General features: G+C 34.6%; 1 protein-coding gene across 4 annotated transcripts in view; it reads left to right on the top strand.

Moving 5' to 3' along the window:
• Nucleotides 1-17,856, top strand: part of Snx25 (sorting nexin 25) — a 123,217-nt gene that overhangs the window by 93,771 nt on the left and 11,590 nt on the right. For 3 of the 4 annotated variants that reach the window (XM_071610491.1, XM_071610489.1, XM_027927206.2), the window contains 6 exons: nt 1,700-1,831; nt 3,633-3,905; nt 6,649-6,813; nt 11,430-11,561; nt 13,912-14,052; nt 16,659-16,772. In XM_071610491.1, the coding sequence (XP_071466592.1) occupies nt 1,700-1,831; nt 3,633-3,905; nt 6,649-6,813; nt 11,430-11,561; nt 13,912-14,052; nt 16,659-16,772 (957 nt within the window). The remainder of the gene's footprint in view (nt 1-1,699; nt 1,832-3,632; nt 3,906-6,648; nt 6,814-11,429; nt 11,562-13,911; nt 14,053-16,658; nt 16,773-17,856) is intronic. The other variant, XM_071610490.1, reaches the window with a different exon arrangement.

The following is a 17,856-nucleotide window of genomic DNA, read 5'->3' as shown; positions in this document are numbered from 1 at the left end:
TCCCTGTTCTCAAAGAGGCTAAAGTAGGCCGGGTGTGGGGGCACATGCCTGTAATCCCAGCAGCTGGGGAGGCTGAGACAGGAGGATCGCAAGTTCAAAGCCAGCTACAGCAAAAGCAGGGCTCTAAGCAACTCAGTGAGACCCTATCTCTAAATAAAACACAAAACAGGGCTGGGGATGTGGCTCAGTGGTTGAGTGCCCCAGAATTCAATCCCTGGTACCAAAAAATAAGTAAATTAATAAAAAAGTCCAAAGTAATTATAAAACAAAATGAAAGTAATCTAGTAGAGAGAGTAGAAAATATTTGGGGTTTAGAAATTAGTGACAATACATATCTAACCTTTTCTAAAGAAAAGCCAACTTTCACATCAGTTTATTCATTTCATCCAAGTCCAGTCCAAAACGAATAATACTGAATGTAGTCTAGGACTCTGTATTTGAGTCTAAAAAGGTCCCCTGGCTTCATCTGTTGCTGGAGTTGTTAACCCCATCTTCTCTCTTCTGTAGCCAAAGTTGATGTGAGTTACTTTAAGCCTCTTTATAGTAGAGTTAGAATTTGTGCTTCAGAATTCTCTACGGGTAGGATTTACACAAAGTAAAGATATCTGTTGTGATGTCACAAAATTAGTAAACTGACTAAATACTAATGCCTTGAAATATATATGGAAACTGATTACTAATGGTCTGTACAAAATGAATGGCCATCTCCTTTAGTTAGGTACCAGAAGTTGTTAGAAAATGCCTTTCTCTTTCTACCCGCAAAGCATATTAAGCAAGGGCTCATTGTTGGATAGAAGAGTTGAATGTACATTGACTTTAGAAATATCTTACTGGTAATAGTTGAGAAATTTGCCAACTGCCATGATGTTAATTTTAAGAATCTCAATATATGAGTTTTTACTTAACTTAAAATTTTTGAGTTCCACTTATTAGATATAAATTTTTACCACTAATTCAGGCTAAGGTTATGGCTAAATTAATCATTTCACCTAATTGAGTTTTATACATTGTTATGGAGGTCATCTGTTTTCTCACATTAGAGCCATCCATATTCAAGGTTGTTCTTTCCGTGTCTTCAGGTAGATTCCTTTTTCTGTTTCTGCGAATATACAGAATAGTAAACAAAGGAGTAGTAGAATTGAGTTTGGTATATTCAACAATGGAATTTTAGGGACCAATTCAAATGATGCTTACAAAAGATTTTTTAATGAGTGTGGTATTGTAAACAAAAAGTCAGTATATAAAATCACTTAGGTATTCCTCAGCTGTATAAAAATATGATGGAAAACAAAATTCTAAACCTTTAGACTCCAGCTTTTTGGTCTTTTTATACATTCTCTTCAATTTTTTCTATCACTGGCAACTATTGAGTTTTAGGCATAGAATATACTTTCTGTAGGGATTTTTATCTGTTTCTAGAACTGTACCTGATACCAAGTAGATGTCAAGTAAATCTTTGTTGAGTGAGTGAATGATTAATAGAAAATTGTATCTCTTGAATATATGCATTTTGAATATTCAGCAAGTTTTATTCCTTTTAAAATTTAGGAAGATGGTAGATGAGATATTTCAGTTTACGTTGGCTATGACCTTAAAAGTGCATTCTTCCCTAAATGTAGAAGTTAATCTGTTCGAAGTTAAAGCAAACTGGCATTTAAAATTTGATTTTAAAAATATTTTTCTTAAATTTCTATTATAGATTCTTCAGTTTGAAGAGATCTTGACCAATCCTTTGTACCGAGAGCACTTTCGATTATACATGGAAAGGATAGACAAAAGAGCTCTGATTAGTTTTTGGGAGTCTGTGGAACATTTAAAGAGTGCAAACAAGGTAGTATATATAGGCTCAAGGGATTTTTAATTCCTAGCTGATGAAAATTGCATGTTAGGCATGTTGTCTCTTTTCTCAACACAGCTGTAAGTATACATTAAAAGAATATTTTAAACTAAATATAATGTCATTATATCTCAGCCTGTTTTGACAAATAAAATTATATTTTGGAATGTGTAGTCATGGGGAAAAGAGATTCATAAGTGTCCTAAGAGATTAAATTGCTATTTAATAAATTTGGTCTTGTTCACCTCAGTCTCATAACCTTGCCATTTATTATAGCATAATACTCATTTTTCCTTTTTGTTCATTTTTATTCTTCACTTTATAATATGTATTTTTTCACAACTCTTCTTTAATTTCATTTAAAATTTGATTGAATAAACAAACATAAAGTACATTTGCGGTTATGTATGCCTCTGTCAATGAAGAAGCCAATGGTTAAACAGTGTTCTTTGTACTTGCAGGTTCTGAATAGATAATAAAAATTAGCTGGGCAAGGGGATATAGTCCTGGCTACTCAGGAGGCTGAGGTGGGAGAATAGCTTTAGTAATTGAGGCCAGCCTGGGCAACATAGCAAGACCCTATCTCAAAAAAAGAGAAAGAATAAATGTCTATACATTTTTAGTGTATATGTATGCATATGTCTACATACATACATAGCAATATGTTTATATACATGAAATATCAGTGTATAACATTTCCAGAGGTTTATTAATAGAAGCACAGAGAGCATTCTTGTGTATTGAATTGCTCATTTGCTTATGAATTTTGCTAGAACAGAATACTAATTTAAAATACATTATAAATCACAAACTGCCTTGGTTAAGGAACTAAATACAGACTTACAGTATTTTTAAATTTTTGTCTTAGGAATATTTCTCATTATTAAGTTACAAACCACAAATTACCTCATTTTACCCATTATTGTATTTGGCAACTTCATTGCTTTTTTTAATCAACACCTTTAGCTCCTCTCAAAAGAATACAGTAAAGAACAATCTAAAGAGTTTTCTTAAACAACTGACTATGTTTTCAAAATTCTCAAAAAATAAGAGCATACAGTTTCCTCAAAATAGCCACATTTTCACCTAGCAGCTCATTACTATATGTATTTTATTTTCACTACTGTTGAGAACTTTACATACCATTCCTAGAGTTAATAAAGTATCTCTAGAAGAAGTGTAAATATTATGTCAATCAAAAGAGATGTTGGCATTTCTGAAGTAGGCCAGTGGTGACCCAAGTGTACTGTGTAAGACTAAGCTGATCAATATAAGGTTGATGACAATGTAATTATGCTGCATTAACATTTTGAAGAATATCTGTCTTCTTTTTTCAAAATGTACAACTACGATATTGATATATTTCTGGGATAAAAATTACTTATATTAGTGGGTGAGGACTTACAAGTATTCATTTTGATAAAAAGTCAGATGAATTTTCATCAATAATTTGTATCCCTATGGAATTGAGATTTATGGAAAGCTATCCATTGCAGAAAAAGAATTTCTAATTCTTGTGTTTCCTCCATTTCTGGCTTTTAAAAGAAATTACAGATGTTAATTGTTTGACATAAGGTGCTTATTTTAAGAAACCAGTAATTTTTTCAGGGCCTAACACTTATCCCTTAACTCTGAACATGGACACAGAAGTCTAAGCTCTGCAATGGTAACAGTATCAGGATACATCCCAAATATCTTCCTTCCAGCCTTAAAATGCAAACAATTCAGTGGAAAGTAATTTCTCTCAGAGATGATATTACTTACCCTTCTTGTTCTTCAACTCTTGTCTTTTCAGAATGAAATTCCACAATTAGTTGGTGAAATTTATCAGAATTTCTTTGTGGAAAGCAAAGACATATCTGTAGAAAAATCACTTTACAAAGAAATCCAGCAATGTCTTGTAGGAAATAAAGGTATTGAGGTGTTCTACAAAATCCAGGGAGATGTATATGAGACCTTAAAGGATAGATATTACCCTTCATTTATTGTCAGCGATTTGTATGAGAAATTGATGATAAAAGAGGAAGAAAAACATGTCTCAAAATTGATTTCCAACAAAGATGATATGGTGAGTCAAATTTAATTTTTGACTTCTTTTTCAGTGAATAAGCTTTAAATATTATTTCAGTGAATAAGCTTTAAATATTATTATATTTTGGGCACATATTAGAGGAGCTAAATTTGATGTACACTTCCATGTTTTAATATATAGGCTTTTAAGTAGAATAAGAAGTTCAATTAACTCGTTGCTTCTGATCTTGTACAATTCTTTCTTCCCTTTTCTGCTCTTCCAACCAATTTGCTGCCACTTATGAGTACTAAGTCAAAACCTTTGCCTGCCTTAGATACAACCCTAGTTTGACTCCTGAAAAATAAGAATAGACCATTTGTGGCTTAGGCCAGCTAAAGGAATCAGTAGAGCTATGTCTAGCCTCCAATTAGTGAGAAAAGGGTTGGCAGGGGCTGGGGGGGGATGGATGAAAAGGAAAGGGATATGGAAGGAATTAAAGTAACTATTTTGGAGTTTTAAAAAAATCAGATGAAATTAAAATGTTCTAAAGAAATCTTGGTAAGCCATAACTTAGGTCTAATTTTCTTATAGTGTCTACTCAGTCATTTTGGATAGCTTCAAGTAACGTCTCTCATTTACTAATGGTGACTACATCTTTAAGATTAGTACATAAAAAGATTATAATTTATCCTGGATTTTTTTTCTCTGCCCAGTTCTCTGTATCTCCAATTCTGAGGAATCTTTGCTCTTAATAGTATTTGAAGTCAGCTTGAGGTCTCTGAACTATTGTTACATTTTATGATCTTTTCTTAGAATTGTTTTAAGGTTTTGCTACTTAGTTTTTTGTTTATTTGTTTTAGGGAGATAGCGGGGATTGAACTCAGGGGCACTCAGCCACTGAGCCACATCCTCAACCCTATTTTGTATTTCATTTAGAGAGACAGGATCTCACTGAGTTGCCTAGTGCTTTGTTGCTGCTGAAGCCAGCTTTGAATTCGCAATCATCCTGCCTCAGTCTCCTGAGCTGCTGGTATTATAGGCATGCACCACCGTGCCTGGCTATTACTTAGTTCTTTACATATAAAATCACTGAACTGATTGGTCATCTCACTACTCATTGCAATTTTTTTTTTTAAAGATAGATCACAGTTTGTTTTAACTGTCATCTTCCTACTTCAGATATTTAAATGGTTAATATTTTAGCAAATGCTGTAAAACATTCAAATTAATAAAAAGATAAGTCAAATAAGGACTTGAACTGACAGTTGAAGTAAGAGGTAACCATAAACAAACTCATAAAAGGTCTACCACCTAGGATTAAAAGAAGGCCAATGTGTACTATTGACCTTTTGAAAACTATTGGTATTCTTTGTTTCAATAATCCTGGAAGTGGTAACTTCTAGAAATGTTTGAAAATGATTAAAATGAAGGAAATTTTTTAAGCACGATGGAGTTTGTTTTAGTACATCTGAGGCAGTGAGATAATGAAAGAAAAAAAAAAGAAGAGTTGACTCATAGCAGGAACAACAATAGAAATACACCTCCATAAATTGTCAGTACAGTAGAATACAATGAAGCTAAAAAAATTATAATTTTGAAGACTAATATAGCCTTAAAATATACTACTTTATATTTTTTGAAAAGGGTAGAATACCCACTTTAATGAGTACAAGGTATAGGATTACATAATAATGCATATATTTAAAACAATGAGTAGAAAGAATAAAAATGAAAACATCTTGTTTTTCTAGAACTACCAGTACTATTATTTTTTTCTTTGGAAAAAAAATCTAACTTTATGTTTGTTACAGTTAATAAAAATTAGGCCTGGTGCGATGGTGCATATCTGTAATCTTGAGGCAGAAGGATCACAAGTTCAAAGCCAACCTCAGCAACTTAGTGAGACCCTTAGCAACATAGCAAGACCCTGTCTCTAAAAATAAAAACAATAAAATAAAAAGAGCTGTGGATATAGCTAAGTGGTAAACACCCACAGCTCAGTCCCTAGTACCAATAAATAAATAAAATAAATAGTGAATGAATGAATGTACGTATGTAAAAATTAGAAGAAAGTCTGGAAGAAAGTTAAAGAGTGAACAAGCCAGAAGATAATTCTCAGCAGCTCCATTCAGTGCTCTGTGTGCTGTTGGTTATTCTGAAATCTAATTCCTGTGCTATTTGGTAATCTATTCAGATTTTTCCAAGTTGTGTAGTTCTTTATGATACTTAGGTCATTTTCAAATGCTACTTTGCTGGTAAAATTATCTGCCTATTAATTTACAAAATATGTCTTCAAGAGAAGGGCTGAACAAAGTACTTACTGAAAATGTGTTTACTAGTGGGAATTTGGAAATTTTATTTTAAAGTGACTTACGTTAGTTTCTCATAATATTGTTAGGAAAGAAGCAAGATCTCTGTCAAAGATTAGGTATAGATTTTTCAGATCAAGTTGGGATGATAACTCAGCTGCCTTCCCTTGTTCTATGCAGATTTCCTTGGATGTACCATTTAGAGAATAACACCATGCAACCCTACTCTCCCACCTTCTTCAGGTTATTAAATATTTCCCTTTTCAACACAATTCTGAATACCAATTACTTCAATTTTTCTCGTTGTTGAAAAAAGAAAAACACTCTGCTTCTAAGCATTCTGTTTAAGTATTTTTTCCTTTATTGGAATCTAGTACTTTGGAATGGTGTCCTGTGATGATATAACATCTGCATAAAAGATAATAATTGCTAAGGTGTATTTATTTATTCTTATCATCATAAGACATGGTGGTGTGTGGCTTTTCCTCCAGGGCCTGGAAAATGAGGCTAGTGAGGAACCTTTAGATGAAGGTGCCAGTGGGATTAATGAACATACCAGTTTTGCTGTCAACAAACTCCGAGAACTAAATGAGAAACTTGAATATAAAAGGCAAGCTCTAAATTCTATTCAAAGTGCACCAAAACCTGACAAGAAGGTAACTCTTTTTTGCTTTCAAGATTGTCTCTGAGTTTCTATTTGTTTAATTTGATAAGTATTAGTTTTCAATTTATGTTGAAAAGTGTCAATTTCTTTAAAAAAGAATTTTAACTATGAGCAAATTCCATTTTTGTTTGTATTATTTTGGTTTTGCTTCTAGGATAGAATTAGAAAAGCATTTGTTTTTAGTCTTTTCTGATTTGGAGTTTTTTCTGAGTCATCTGCTGTGACCAGTTGCTTACAGTTGATTCTGCTTTGCCAACAGTACCTTTGGGGGGAAAAGGCTTAAGCTTTCTCTTGTGCTGAAGTCATTTCTGGAAGTAAGTTAAATACTCAAGGACAAATTTTGGGGGAAAAAAATTTTTTTCCTACTGACACAAGAATAGAAAATCTCACAGAATTGTGAAGACAAATAAGTTGCTTTTCTAAAAGCAAGAAAATTTGAAAGTTTAAAAATGTAAATAGTATTTTGCTAGTTGGCATTTCTCAGACTAAGCTGTGTTGCAGCTTTTTGCTTTGTCTTTATGCCTCTTTGGAGTCTAACAAGGAGTTTTTTTCTCACAGGATATGGCTTATGTTCTTTGGTCAGCCAAATGGGTCTCCTCTGGCAGTTCCTGAATGTGTGTGTGAGGGTTTCAAACTGGCCAACAGAGCAACTTTGAATAAAACAATTTAAGTGGATCACTTTGGGTTTTCTTCTTTAGCACTTCTTTAGTACTTAGTACTTCTTTTGTGGAGATTCAAATGCTTTTGTAATAAGAGAATATTCCTGAAATAAAATGTAAGGAAACAATGTGTTCTGTGCCTATTCACAATCTATATAATCAAAATATCTATTTGTCTATTATCTAGTTAAACCAGTGAGTTTTCCTTAAAAAAGAAGAAAAAAAAAACAAAAAGAAAGTTCTGCAAAGGTGTATAAACTCTGTTAGTAATGATTTTTTAAAAATTATATGGGAGTCAAGTGTAGTGGCTCACACCTATAATTCCTCAGGAGGCTGAGGCAGGAGTATCACAGGTTTTAAGCTAGCCTAGGCAATTTAGCAAGACCTTGTTTCAAAATAAAATATAAAATGGGCTGGGGATATAGCTCAGTGATAGAGTGTCCATAGGTTTAATCCCAAGTAGTGAAAATAAATTTTATCAGGCAAAAGAAAGTTTAGTATGAAAGACACTTTAGTAATCATTAAAGATTTTCTGAGAAAAAAAAATTCAGCTTTCCTGGGTTGTTATAAGAGAGGTTTATTTCCCCCCTTAAATAGAATCATTCCCCCCAGTTGGTACATATAGAACTTGTAAAGCCCTGCAATTTTCCCACTGATAGAAACATCTTTGAGATAATAAGTAGAATTAGCTGACACGGTAAATGATCAGTATCTGCAATATGGTGTGTTCTTTAAGAACAGTTGTCTTTCTTATTCTGGATTCATCTCATTATAAATTAAAATGTATTTTGAGGGAGCAGTATGAAAGATGAACTAGAAAATCTTCATTATTTTCTGTTTGGTTCATCATTTCATTCAAAGTTATTCTTTAGCTATTCTTACATGAATCTCTAATAATCATGGAGTAAACATTCTGAGCTGTAATTACATGAAGGAATTCTCAAGAGATTGGAGCGATTCACTGTTATTATGGGTTAATTTGAACACTAATCTTATGATCATAGCAAAGATAATCCACATTTCCTGTTAAATCCAATTGTCCACAGGCTGCTTCAGGGAGCACTTTGCTTTCCAGCAGTTTTGTGCTGGGCATAGAGGGCTGCATGGATGTAAGGCAATTGGTACTTTTCCCCAGAAGGACACATTGTGTTCCTTCTATGTCCTTCATTCACATTGGTAAAAAATAAAATATCTGATAATTGACTTTTTAAAGCTTAAGGTTGATATTGAAAAGGTTTTAGTAACCTAGCAATGAACACACACACCCCACAAAAATCTTGTGCTAGAAAGACTTTTGTGGATTAACTGTCTAATTATGAATGAGATCATTTCCCTATGCATATAATAGTGGTATAGTCTTCTTTCCCTCAAGAAAGAAAGTCAGGAGTTTGCTGACCACTCCTCTTTTCTCGCATCTCTGCACTAACAGTGTCACTGGCTACTGGATGTCCAGTTGGCCTTTTAGCTTGATTTTCTGAAATCCAGTGCCCAGATTTTATTTTGTTTTATTTCTCTAGAGAAATTTTGTGAGACTGGAGCAAACTTTCCAATTCTAGGTCAATATTGGGAGTATATCACTAACGAGGAAGAATCTCAGTAATGGAAATGATGAGTAAATGCATAATGCTGTGCTAGTCACTGTGGAACAAAGCCTGACACCTTCCCTCATCCAGCAGAAGTGCTGTCTAAGAAGTAGTCACAGCCCTTTTTGGTGATAAAAGGGCACAGTCGGGAGGGCTTTCCTTTAGGCCTTCTGAGGAAGGAAAGAAACCTGGGAGACACTGCATATTCATGAGAGTTCCTATGGAGGCAAAGCTGCAGTCCTTAAACTGTAGAGTTACATAACCCTGTAGGTTTTCTCATAAAAGAGATCCAAGATGATGGCAAGCATAAAAATTTTTTAAATATATTTATATTTTAAAGTTGTGGTAAAAATATATGACAGACCTTACTACTTAAGCCATTTTTAAGTGTGCATTTCAGTGGCATTAAGGACATTCATGTTGTTTTACAGCCATCACCGCCATCCATCTGCAGAATTTGTTTCATTGTGAGAAACTTAAACTCTGTATCCCTTAAAGAATAACTCCAATTTCTTCCTCTCCCAGCCCCTGGGGACCACCATTCTACTTTCTGTCTCCATGAATTGAACTATTCTATGTACCTCAGATGACTGGAATCATACTGTATTTATCCTTTATGACTGGCTTATTTTACTTGGCATGATGCCTTTAAGGTTCTTCTATCCTGTAGCATAGGTCAGAATTTTATTCATTTTTAAGTTCATTGCAGGTGAATGCCACATTTTGTTTTGTTAATCCATTCATCCACCAATAAACAGTGGCTTACTTTCACCTTTTTGCTATTGTGAATAATGATGTTATAGACATGAATATATAAATATCTCTTAAGAGATTCTGTTTCCATTTCTTTGGGGGTATACCTAGAAGAGGAATTTCTGGGTCTAATAATTCTGTTTTTAATTTTTTGAGGAACCATCATACTATTTTCTATAGCATCTGCACCATTTTACAGTATGCAAGGGTTCTAGTCTTTCCATGTCCTCCAAATACTTGTTATCTTATTCTTTCTGTTCCTCCTCTTTTTCTTCCTCCTCATGAGTGAGAAATTGAATTTTTTTTGGTGGATGGAAACAATACCTTTTATTTTATTTATTTATTTTTATGCAATGCTAAGGATCAAATCCAGTGCCTTACACATGCTAGACAAGCGCTCTACCACTGAGCCACGACCCCAGCCCTCATTGTGCTTTTGATTTGCATTTTCCTACTAATTAGTAATGTTGAGCATGTTTTCATGTGTCTGTTAACCATTTGCGTAATCGTCTTTGGAGCAATGTCTATACAAATCCTTTGCCCATTTTGTAATTGTTTTTATTTATTTATTTAATTGGTTTTTTTTTGGGGGGGGTTGTTTTTTTGCTATCTTTGAGTTTTAGGTATTTCCTTTTGTATTCTAGATGTTAAAGCTTAATCAGATGTATGATTTATAAATATTTTCTCCCATTCTATGGTTTGCCGTTTTACTGTGTTGATAGTGTTCTTTGATTCACAGATGTTTTTAATTTTGAGGAAGTCCAAGTTGTCTATTTTTGTTATTGTTGTTGTTGAGTATGCTTTTAGTATCATAGCCAAAAAGTTATAGCCAAATCTAGTATTATGATACTTTCCCCCTATACTTTATTTTGTTTTTATAATTCTATACTACTTAAGCTACTGTCTTTGATCCATCTTCAGGTTTTATGTGATAAGGATCCAATTTCATCTTTTACACATGGATATCCATTTTTCTAGCACCATTTGTTGAAAAAACTGCATCTTTCCCCAATTGAATAGTCTCAGCACTCTTGTTGAAAATCATTTGACTGTATAGGGGAGTGTTTCCTTTGGGGTTCCCTTTTATATTTCATTGGTCCTTAGGTCTGTCTTTATGCCAGTCCTGCGTTGTTTTAAAATCAGAAAGTGTGAATCTTCCAACTTTGTTCTTTTCCAAAATTATTTTGACTATTTGGGGCTCCCTGAATTTTAGGATGGGATGCTTCTATTTCTACAAAAAAAAATTCATAGAAATAATGATAGGGATTGCATTGAATGTGTAGATTGCTCTTGATAGTATTGACATCTTAACAATATTAAGTCTTATAATTCATGCACTTGAGATGTCTTTGTAAATATTTGTTGTCTTTAATTTTCTTATCAGTGTTTTATAGTTTTCATCTTTCACTTCCTTGGTTAATTCATCAGTATTTTATTATTTTTGCTGCTATTGTAAATGGAATTGTTTTCTTAATTTCCTTTTTTGATTGTTTATTGTTAGTATATAAAACACACACCTGGTTTTTGTGTGTCAATTTTGTATCCTGACACTTTGCTGAATTGCATAGCTTTTTAAGTGCTTTCGTAACTCTCAGGATGTTTTCCTATGGCAGATTGTTTCCAAGTTGAAGGATGAAATAATTCTAATAGAGAAAGAACGCACAGACCTTCAACTGCACATGGCGAGAACAGACTGGTGGTGTGAGAACCTTGGCCTGTGGAAAGCATCCATCACCAGTGGAGAGGTAGACTTCACTACTTTTGCCCGATATTTATTTTAAAGTTTGACTTTACAAGGCAAAATTTTGTTCTTGAGAATTAAAACTGATGCTAGAAAATCTCTACTCGTTCATTTAGACCATATTTGTCTGCTGTCTTCCTTCCCTCAATATTTTCACTCAGTTTTGCCTGGAGTTAGTAACTATCACAGGCTGCTTGATACAGATCTGATCTTACCCTGCTTTGTATGAAAAGTTGCTCTTGTTCACTAGAATTGCAAGCAACTTTGCTATCAGAGCATGTAATGCCCCTGAGTGACCAGTTTATTTTTCCGATGATGATTGAAATAAAATGGAAAGTACTTTTTGAAACTTAAGAGTTTTAAAAATTTAAGTACATCTGATTGTTCCATCTTGCTGACTTGAATTGCTTAAACCTCAGACATTCTAAGTTCTTTATTAATTAATGTTTTCCCTTTTAATTACCTGACTGTTCTTTGAGAGATATGGGATAACAGTGTGCAGTTACATAAACTAGACTCTAATTTCACTTCGGAGGAAAGATGCTTATAGGCATGACAACTCCCACTGTAACTCAGGTGGAAACCTGGAGACAAAAATCATGTCTGCTGTGTACAGATAGCAATATCCTGAGAAGGTAGTGTTATTGTTTTGCTTTGTCATTGTTTCAAATGGCTGTCTTTGTTTTTCTCTGCTATCATATGAGTGACTTGACACTCCTGCTGGGGGAGGGCTTAAAATTCACAATCTTAAGTTCACTTCTAGATAGATGATAAAACAAAGCAGTTTTCCAAGAGCTTCCCTGAAAGAGTTTAACCAAATGCCCTTTGGCACTTGTTGGCACTCCCATTAGCGCAGCTATAGGACAGTATACCTTTTTAGAGGTCAGGGAAGGCCTTGGAATACCATATGAAAAATATATTAGTTGATAATTGCAGATGAAGTTATTATTTGGGGGGAAATCTAGAAACGTGATGGGCTCAAGGGTACATAATGTCAAAGGGTAGTAGAGGAAACCTGTTGAAGGGAAAGAACACAAATTTTGTCACCTCAGCATTGCTTAGAGCTGTATATTTCCAGTATGTCAGATATTCAGGGAGGGAAGGAGGGAGGGATGAAATGGAAATCCCCAAAGGTACTTTGCCCTGGTAATCAGCCATTACACTGGGGTTTGCTGTGGTCCTTGTCACTGACAAGATAAGGGAAATGGAAACAGCGGAGTCACCTGACAGCCAGCAGTCACAAAGCAATCTCACATACAAATGTGTGGAATATGCATTTACATGGAGCCAGACTGTTGACTTCTGATCCTGGGGGACCCATTCATTAGATGTGTGGTCCTAGGAAAGTCCATAACCCTGTCTTTGCCTCTACTTTCCCATCCATATGGGTGGGGGGACAGTTTCCCTACCTCACAGGGCAGAGTGGGTTTTTTCAGTAAACTTTGCATCTCTTTCTTTTGCCTTTCTTATTGATTCCTTTTCTCTAATTCAGTTTTTGATACTAATTTAGACAAATGTTCAATATATTTTCTTATCTATTTGGGTTAAAAATAATAGTGGCCTATTCTGAATTATGATGGCAGGCATGTATACATGTGTGTGAGAATTAAGTTGTAAGATTTCACAATGTAAAATTTCACAAAAACAGCAATCATGGGTTATTGAGTCCTGATATGAACTGAGGAGGCCCTCAAGCCTTCCCTGAAAGAGGCTCTCACTATCTGATAACTCTTTGCTTGCTATGAATGTTTTTTCAGGGAAGTACACTTAAGAGGTTAAGCCTACTGTATATGTTTTATTTTGCTGTATAATAGATTTCTTAGCTTAAAACAGCACCCTTTATCACCTCATACTTCTGTATGTCAGGAATAGGTACAGTATGGATAGTTCTTTGTCCATTGTATCACAAGGCTGAAGTCAAGGCATTGGCCAGACTGAGTCCTTATCTGGGGCCTCTGGGGGTAAAAAAAAAAAAAAAAAGTGTCCAAGATTTTCAGGTTTATTTGCAGAATTCAGTTCCTTGTGGTTGAAGATCGGAGGTCTATTTCCTTTCTGGCCTCCTTCTTGGACTTCCAGACTTTCTGACTTCCTTTTCTGTTATTTGCCAGAAAAAAACTCTCTGCTTTTAAAAGGGCTCATATGATTAGGTTAGAACCACCCAGATAGCTTCTGTCTGAAGATTTGTGCCAAATTGCATAACCTAATTGTCAGAATACAATCCATCATGTTCACAGACCCAGGCATTATGCAGGGCACACCAGGGAGAGGGAGGTCTCAGAGGACATTTTAAAACCTTCCTACTACATCCTCTCACCTTGCTTTAGGTTGTTGATTTTGACTTTTTTTTTTTCAAGGTTACAGAAGAGAATGGTGAGCAAATGCCTTGTTACTTTGTCACAGTAAGCCTACAAGAAGTTGGAGGAGTTGAAACTAAAAACTGGACTGTCCCAAGAAGGCTCAGTGAGTTTCAGAATTTACACCGGAAACTCAGTGAGGTATGAATACTCATGAATGCAAGATTCTAGCATTACTGAGCACAAAGAGATTTAAGAGCTCATTCTAGTTTTCACACATTAAGAAAACTGATTAGTCTTTCTCTTTGCTGTTGATACTGGCACAGTGACATTTTCAGCTTGACATTTGGAAATTACTCATAAGTCCAACTCTAGTCTGATCCTTCAAGACAGTTGTCTGATTTTCATTGTAAATTGCCATAGAGCCTCAGAGCTACAAGTGACCAGGGATCACATAGGGCCAGTGGTGTTGAAGCTGCCAGTTGTGACCCTTTAATGAGTAGTGAAACCAATTATGAGTTACAGCAATAGCAGGAGAGTAAAGTATATTGGCTGCCCTCACATTTACTAACAGAGGCACAGCCTCCAGAGCCAGACTGCTCGACTCTGAATCCTAGCTTTACACCAAGAGACTTAAGAAGTGTGGCCTGGGGTTCATCACTCAATCTTTTTATACTCTTCTCATCAGTGAAATAGAAATATTAATAGTTCCTGTTCACCTACCTCACAGGGTTATTGTGAGAACTAAGGGAATAAATGTATACAGAGCATTTAGAAGAACGTGTGGCATATATTAGGCATTATTGTGTTTTATTAATAATAATAGTCGCAGTAATGACCACTGTTTCACTTTTGTTTTATATGTGTGTATAAGATTTGCATATGGATGTGTGTATTTTTTATTTTTTAGTTGTAGGTGGACACAATATATTTATTTTTATTTATTTATTTTTATGTGGTGCTGAGAATTGAACCCAGGGCCTCATGCATGCAAGGCAAGTGCTCTACCACTGAGCTATAACCCCAGCCCAAGGACAAGTGTATTTTTTTAAAGCAATGCTAGTTTTTTTTTTTTTTTTTAATATCTTTTAGTTGCCAATGGGCCTTTATTTTATTTATTTATATGTGATGCTGAGAATTGGATCCAGTGCCTCATATATGCTAGGCAAGCAGTCTACCACTGAGCCACAACACCAGCCCCTTATTGTTGCAATGTAGCATGCATTTCCTACTATGGGTTTTAGTCAAAAATGTTTGCATGCCACTAATCTAGGTCAATTTTTATATTTGATAATTTTATATCTGATTCCAGAATTAACTGACTTGTCTGTCATTAGACATGTTCATAGTGAGCAAATTGAGATCATCTTGCTTTTAGTTTATTATTCTCCTACTTTTCCTCAGGCCTTGAATCTTCTCTAACTCTCTTCCTACTGGAGGTAATTGCTGTTTCCCCAGCAATGAAAAGCTCTTCAGTCATTTCTACTTTAATTCAAGTCTATTTTTGTCTTGCACAAAATTAACTACAACTGGAAAAACTCTTGTGGTCACCTCTTAGACTCCTCTTTTGCGAATGAAATATGTCTGTTTCCTTTAACCTTGTCTCCTAAGGTGATTTTTTAAAAACTCTCTTAATCACTAGCTTCTGAATATTAAACTTCTTCAACTGCTTTTTAAAGGATGATATCCCAAACTAAATGCCATACGTATTACAGCATTTCTCAAATTGACTATGGTCACTCCAGCAATCTAGAAAGCAAAATATTTATCTGAATGTAAGAATAAATTCTTCCCAAAATTGTTGAGTAAAATTGATACTACAGAAAATTGCATTGTTTGCCCTGTGGCAAACCTTTGTGAAACCAAAGTTTAGTATCAAGCTAGTTGCTGATAAAAATGGAAGGAGGAAAGGCATTTAGGGGCAATTTTGAAATAAAATGTACTCATAAAATTAAATGCATTTAGGAAACAAAAAATAATTACACTAAAGCATTACAAGAAACAAATTTTGAAAATGCTGTGTGTGTCCTTTTGTCTCATCATCTTTCCTCATTTGTGGACTGATGGCTGGGCTCTTCTCTTAATCTTGCCATTTCTTACCTTGCAAGATTTCCTGTTGTGAGAATTTTTTCTGTTGGCAGCTGTGACAGGAAGTACCTTTTTGGGTCCTGGTGATTTTATTCTTCCCTTCCAGCTCTCACTGTCTGTTTCATTTCCCTAAAATTTCATAGAACTGTTATAAGGATGAAATAACATTCCACATTTCTAGCACAGTGTCTGATAGAATGTATGACTTAATCCATAACAGGCAATCTATTGTTATTAATTATTAATATATCTTATTATGATTAATGTATTTACTTTCTACAGTTTGACATTGCAGGGCATAATAAAACTACAACCCAAGTTTGCTTTTTCCCCCACCCCCTTTTTTTTAAACTTGGGTCACTTTGTTTACAAGCATGTTAGAAATACTGCTCTAGTAGGAAAATTTTTGTGAACCAGGTTTTCATACCAAGCATAACGTGCTACTGTGCATGTTATTACAACTCCATATTATCAGCCTAGCTTCATGATTTCATGTCTTCTAGGTATTTCTAGCTCTGGGGATGAGCTTTAACTTTTTCCATCAAATGTACTATTCGTCCAGATACTTTAAGTCCAGTTACAGTGGATAGATTTTCAAGATCTTAAATCTCAGAGGCACAAGTATAGGAGGAAGATATTTGTTTTGTTCTAATTATCTAAATCTTTTAAAAGGTTAAGATATAATTTTAAAACACTAACATTTAATTTTTCTCCTACAGTGTGTCCCTTCTATTAAAAAAGTCCAGTTGCCTTCTCTTAGCAAGCTGCCTTTCAAATCTATAGATCACAAGTTTATGGAAAAGTCAAAGAATCAATTAAATAAGTTTTTACAGGTAAGCAAGTGAAAAGTTTTAGATATGAAAAGGAAAATGAGTTATTTGGAGTTAAGTAATCATTGTCCTGAAAGCTTGCTAGTTTGATTTTTGTTCTCACCAGCTGTGCCAAACTTACTGTCAGGAGCTGCCAGCTTTTTTTGCATTGCTTATCCCCACCAAAGGAAACTTACTACTGTCCTGACTTTAAGCAATAGTTATCATTATTTTTGAACTTGATGTAAGTGAAAATATACAGTGCACATTCCTTTGTGTCTTTTTCATTCAACATTATATTCATGAGATTCATGCAAGTGTTGTTTTAGTTGTAGATCATTTTCATTACTGCATAGATTTTTCTTTGTGTGAACACACTACACTCTATCTGTTCTATTGTTGATGGGTATTTAGAATTTGAGGCTTTTACAGGGTGGCTTTTTCTAGTGCATGTTGTTTGGAGAATATATGTTAATACCTAAGGATTGTAATTTTTCAATGTGAGTGTAGACTCACCAGTAACATGTAAGGGTTCTCATTGCTTCACATCCTCATTAACACTTATTTTCTGTCTTTTACTTCTTAGCTGGTGGTTCATTGCAGTTTTAATTATTCATTTATTTTTTGGTGGTGATGGGGTGTTTTTCCCTTGGCCCCAGTTTCATAATATTGAGCCCTCTCAGAAGTGGTTATTCTAGGTGGATTTATAGGATGTGTCAGGTCATTTGCCATCTGAACAGATTGTAAGCCTCATGGACTAATCCCTCTGAGATTAAAAAAACCTCATCACTGTCCCAGTTGCTGTTATCAGAAGCATACTTTGCTCCACAGTGTTCCATCTCCTCTGGTAGTGACCATCATAAATGGTAATAGTTCATTGGCTTATTCACTCTTAAATTCTATACTTTGAATGATAGACACATTTTTGTCATTACATTGATGATCTTACTGTCTTATCGTATTTGTACATAAACATACTCAATTTATGTTCTGCCCTCATCTCCCCTAGGTCAGATATGTACGTTCAGAACTCTAGATAATTTCCAGCTTAAGGTCCAATAAAAACAGTTATGTAATTATGTAAACAAGCATTGTTTCAAAGGTGGTG

Source organism: Marmota flaviventris, chromosome 3, assembly GCF_047511675.1.
Source record: "Marmota flaviventris isolate mMarFla1 chromosome 3, mMarFla1.hap1, whole genome shotgun sequence".
Lineage (NCBI taxonomy): Eukaryota > Metazoa > Chordata > Mammalia > Rodentia > Sciuridae > Marmota > Marmota flaviventris.
Note: the sequence above shows the minus strand (reverse complement) of the source record. Positions and strands in the feature narration are given on the sequence as shown.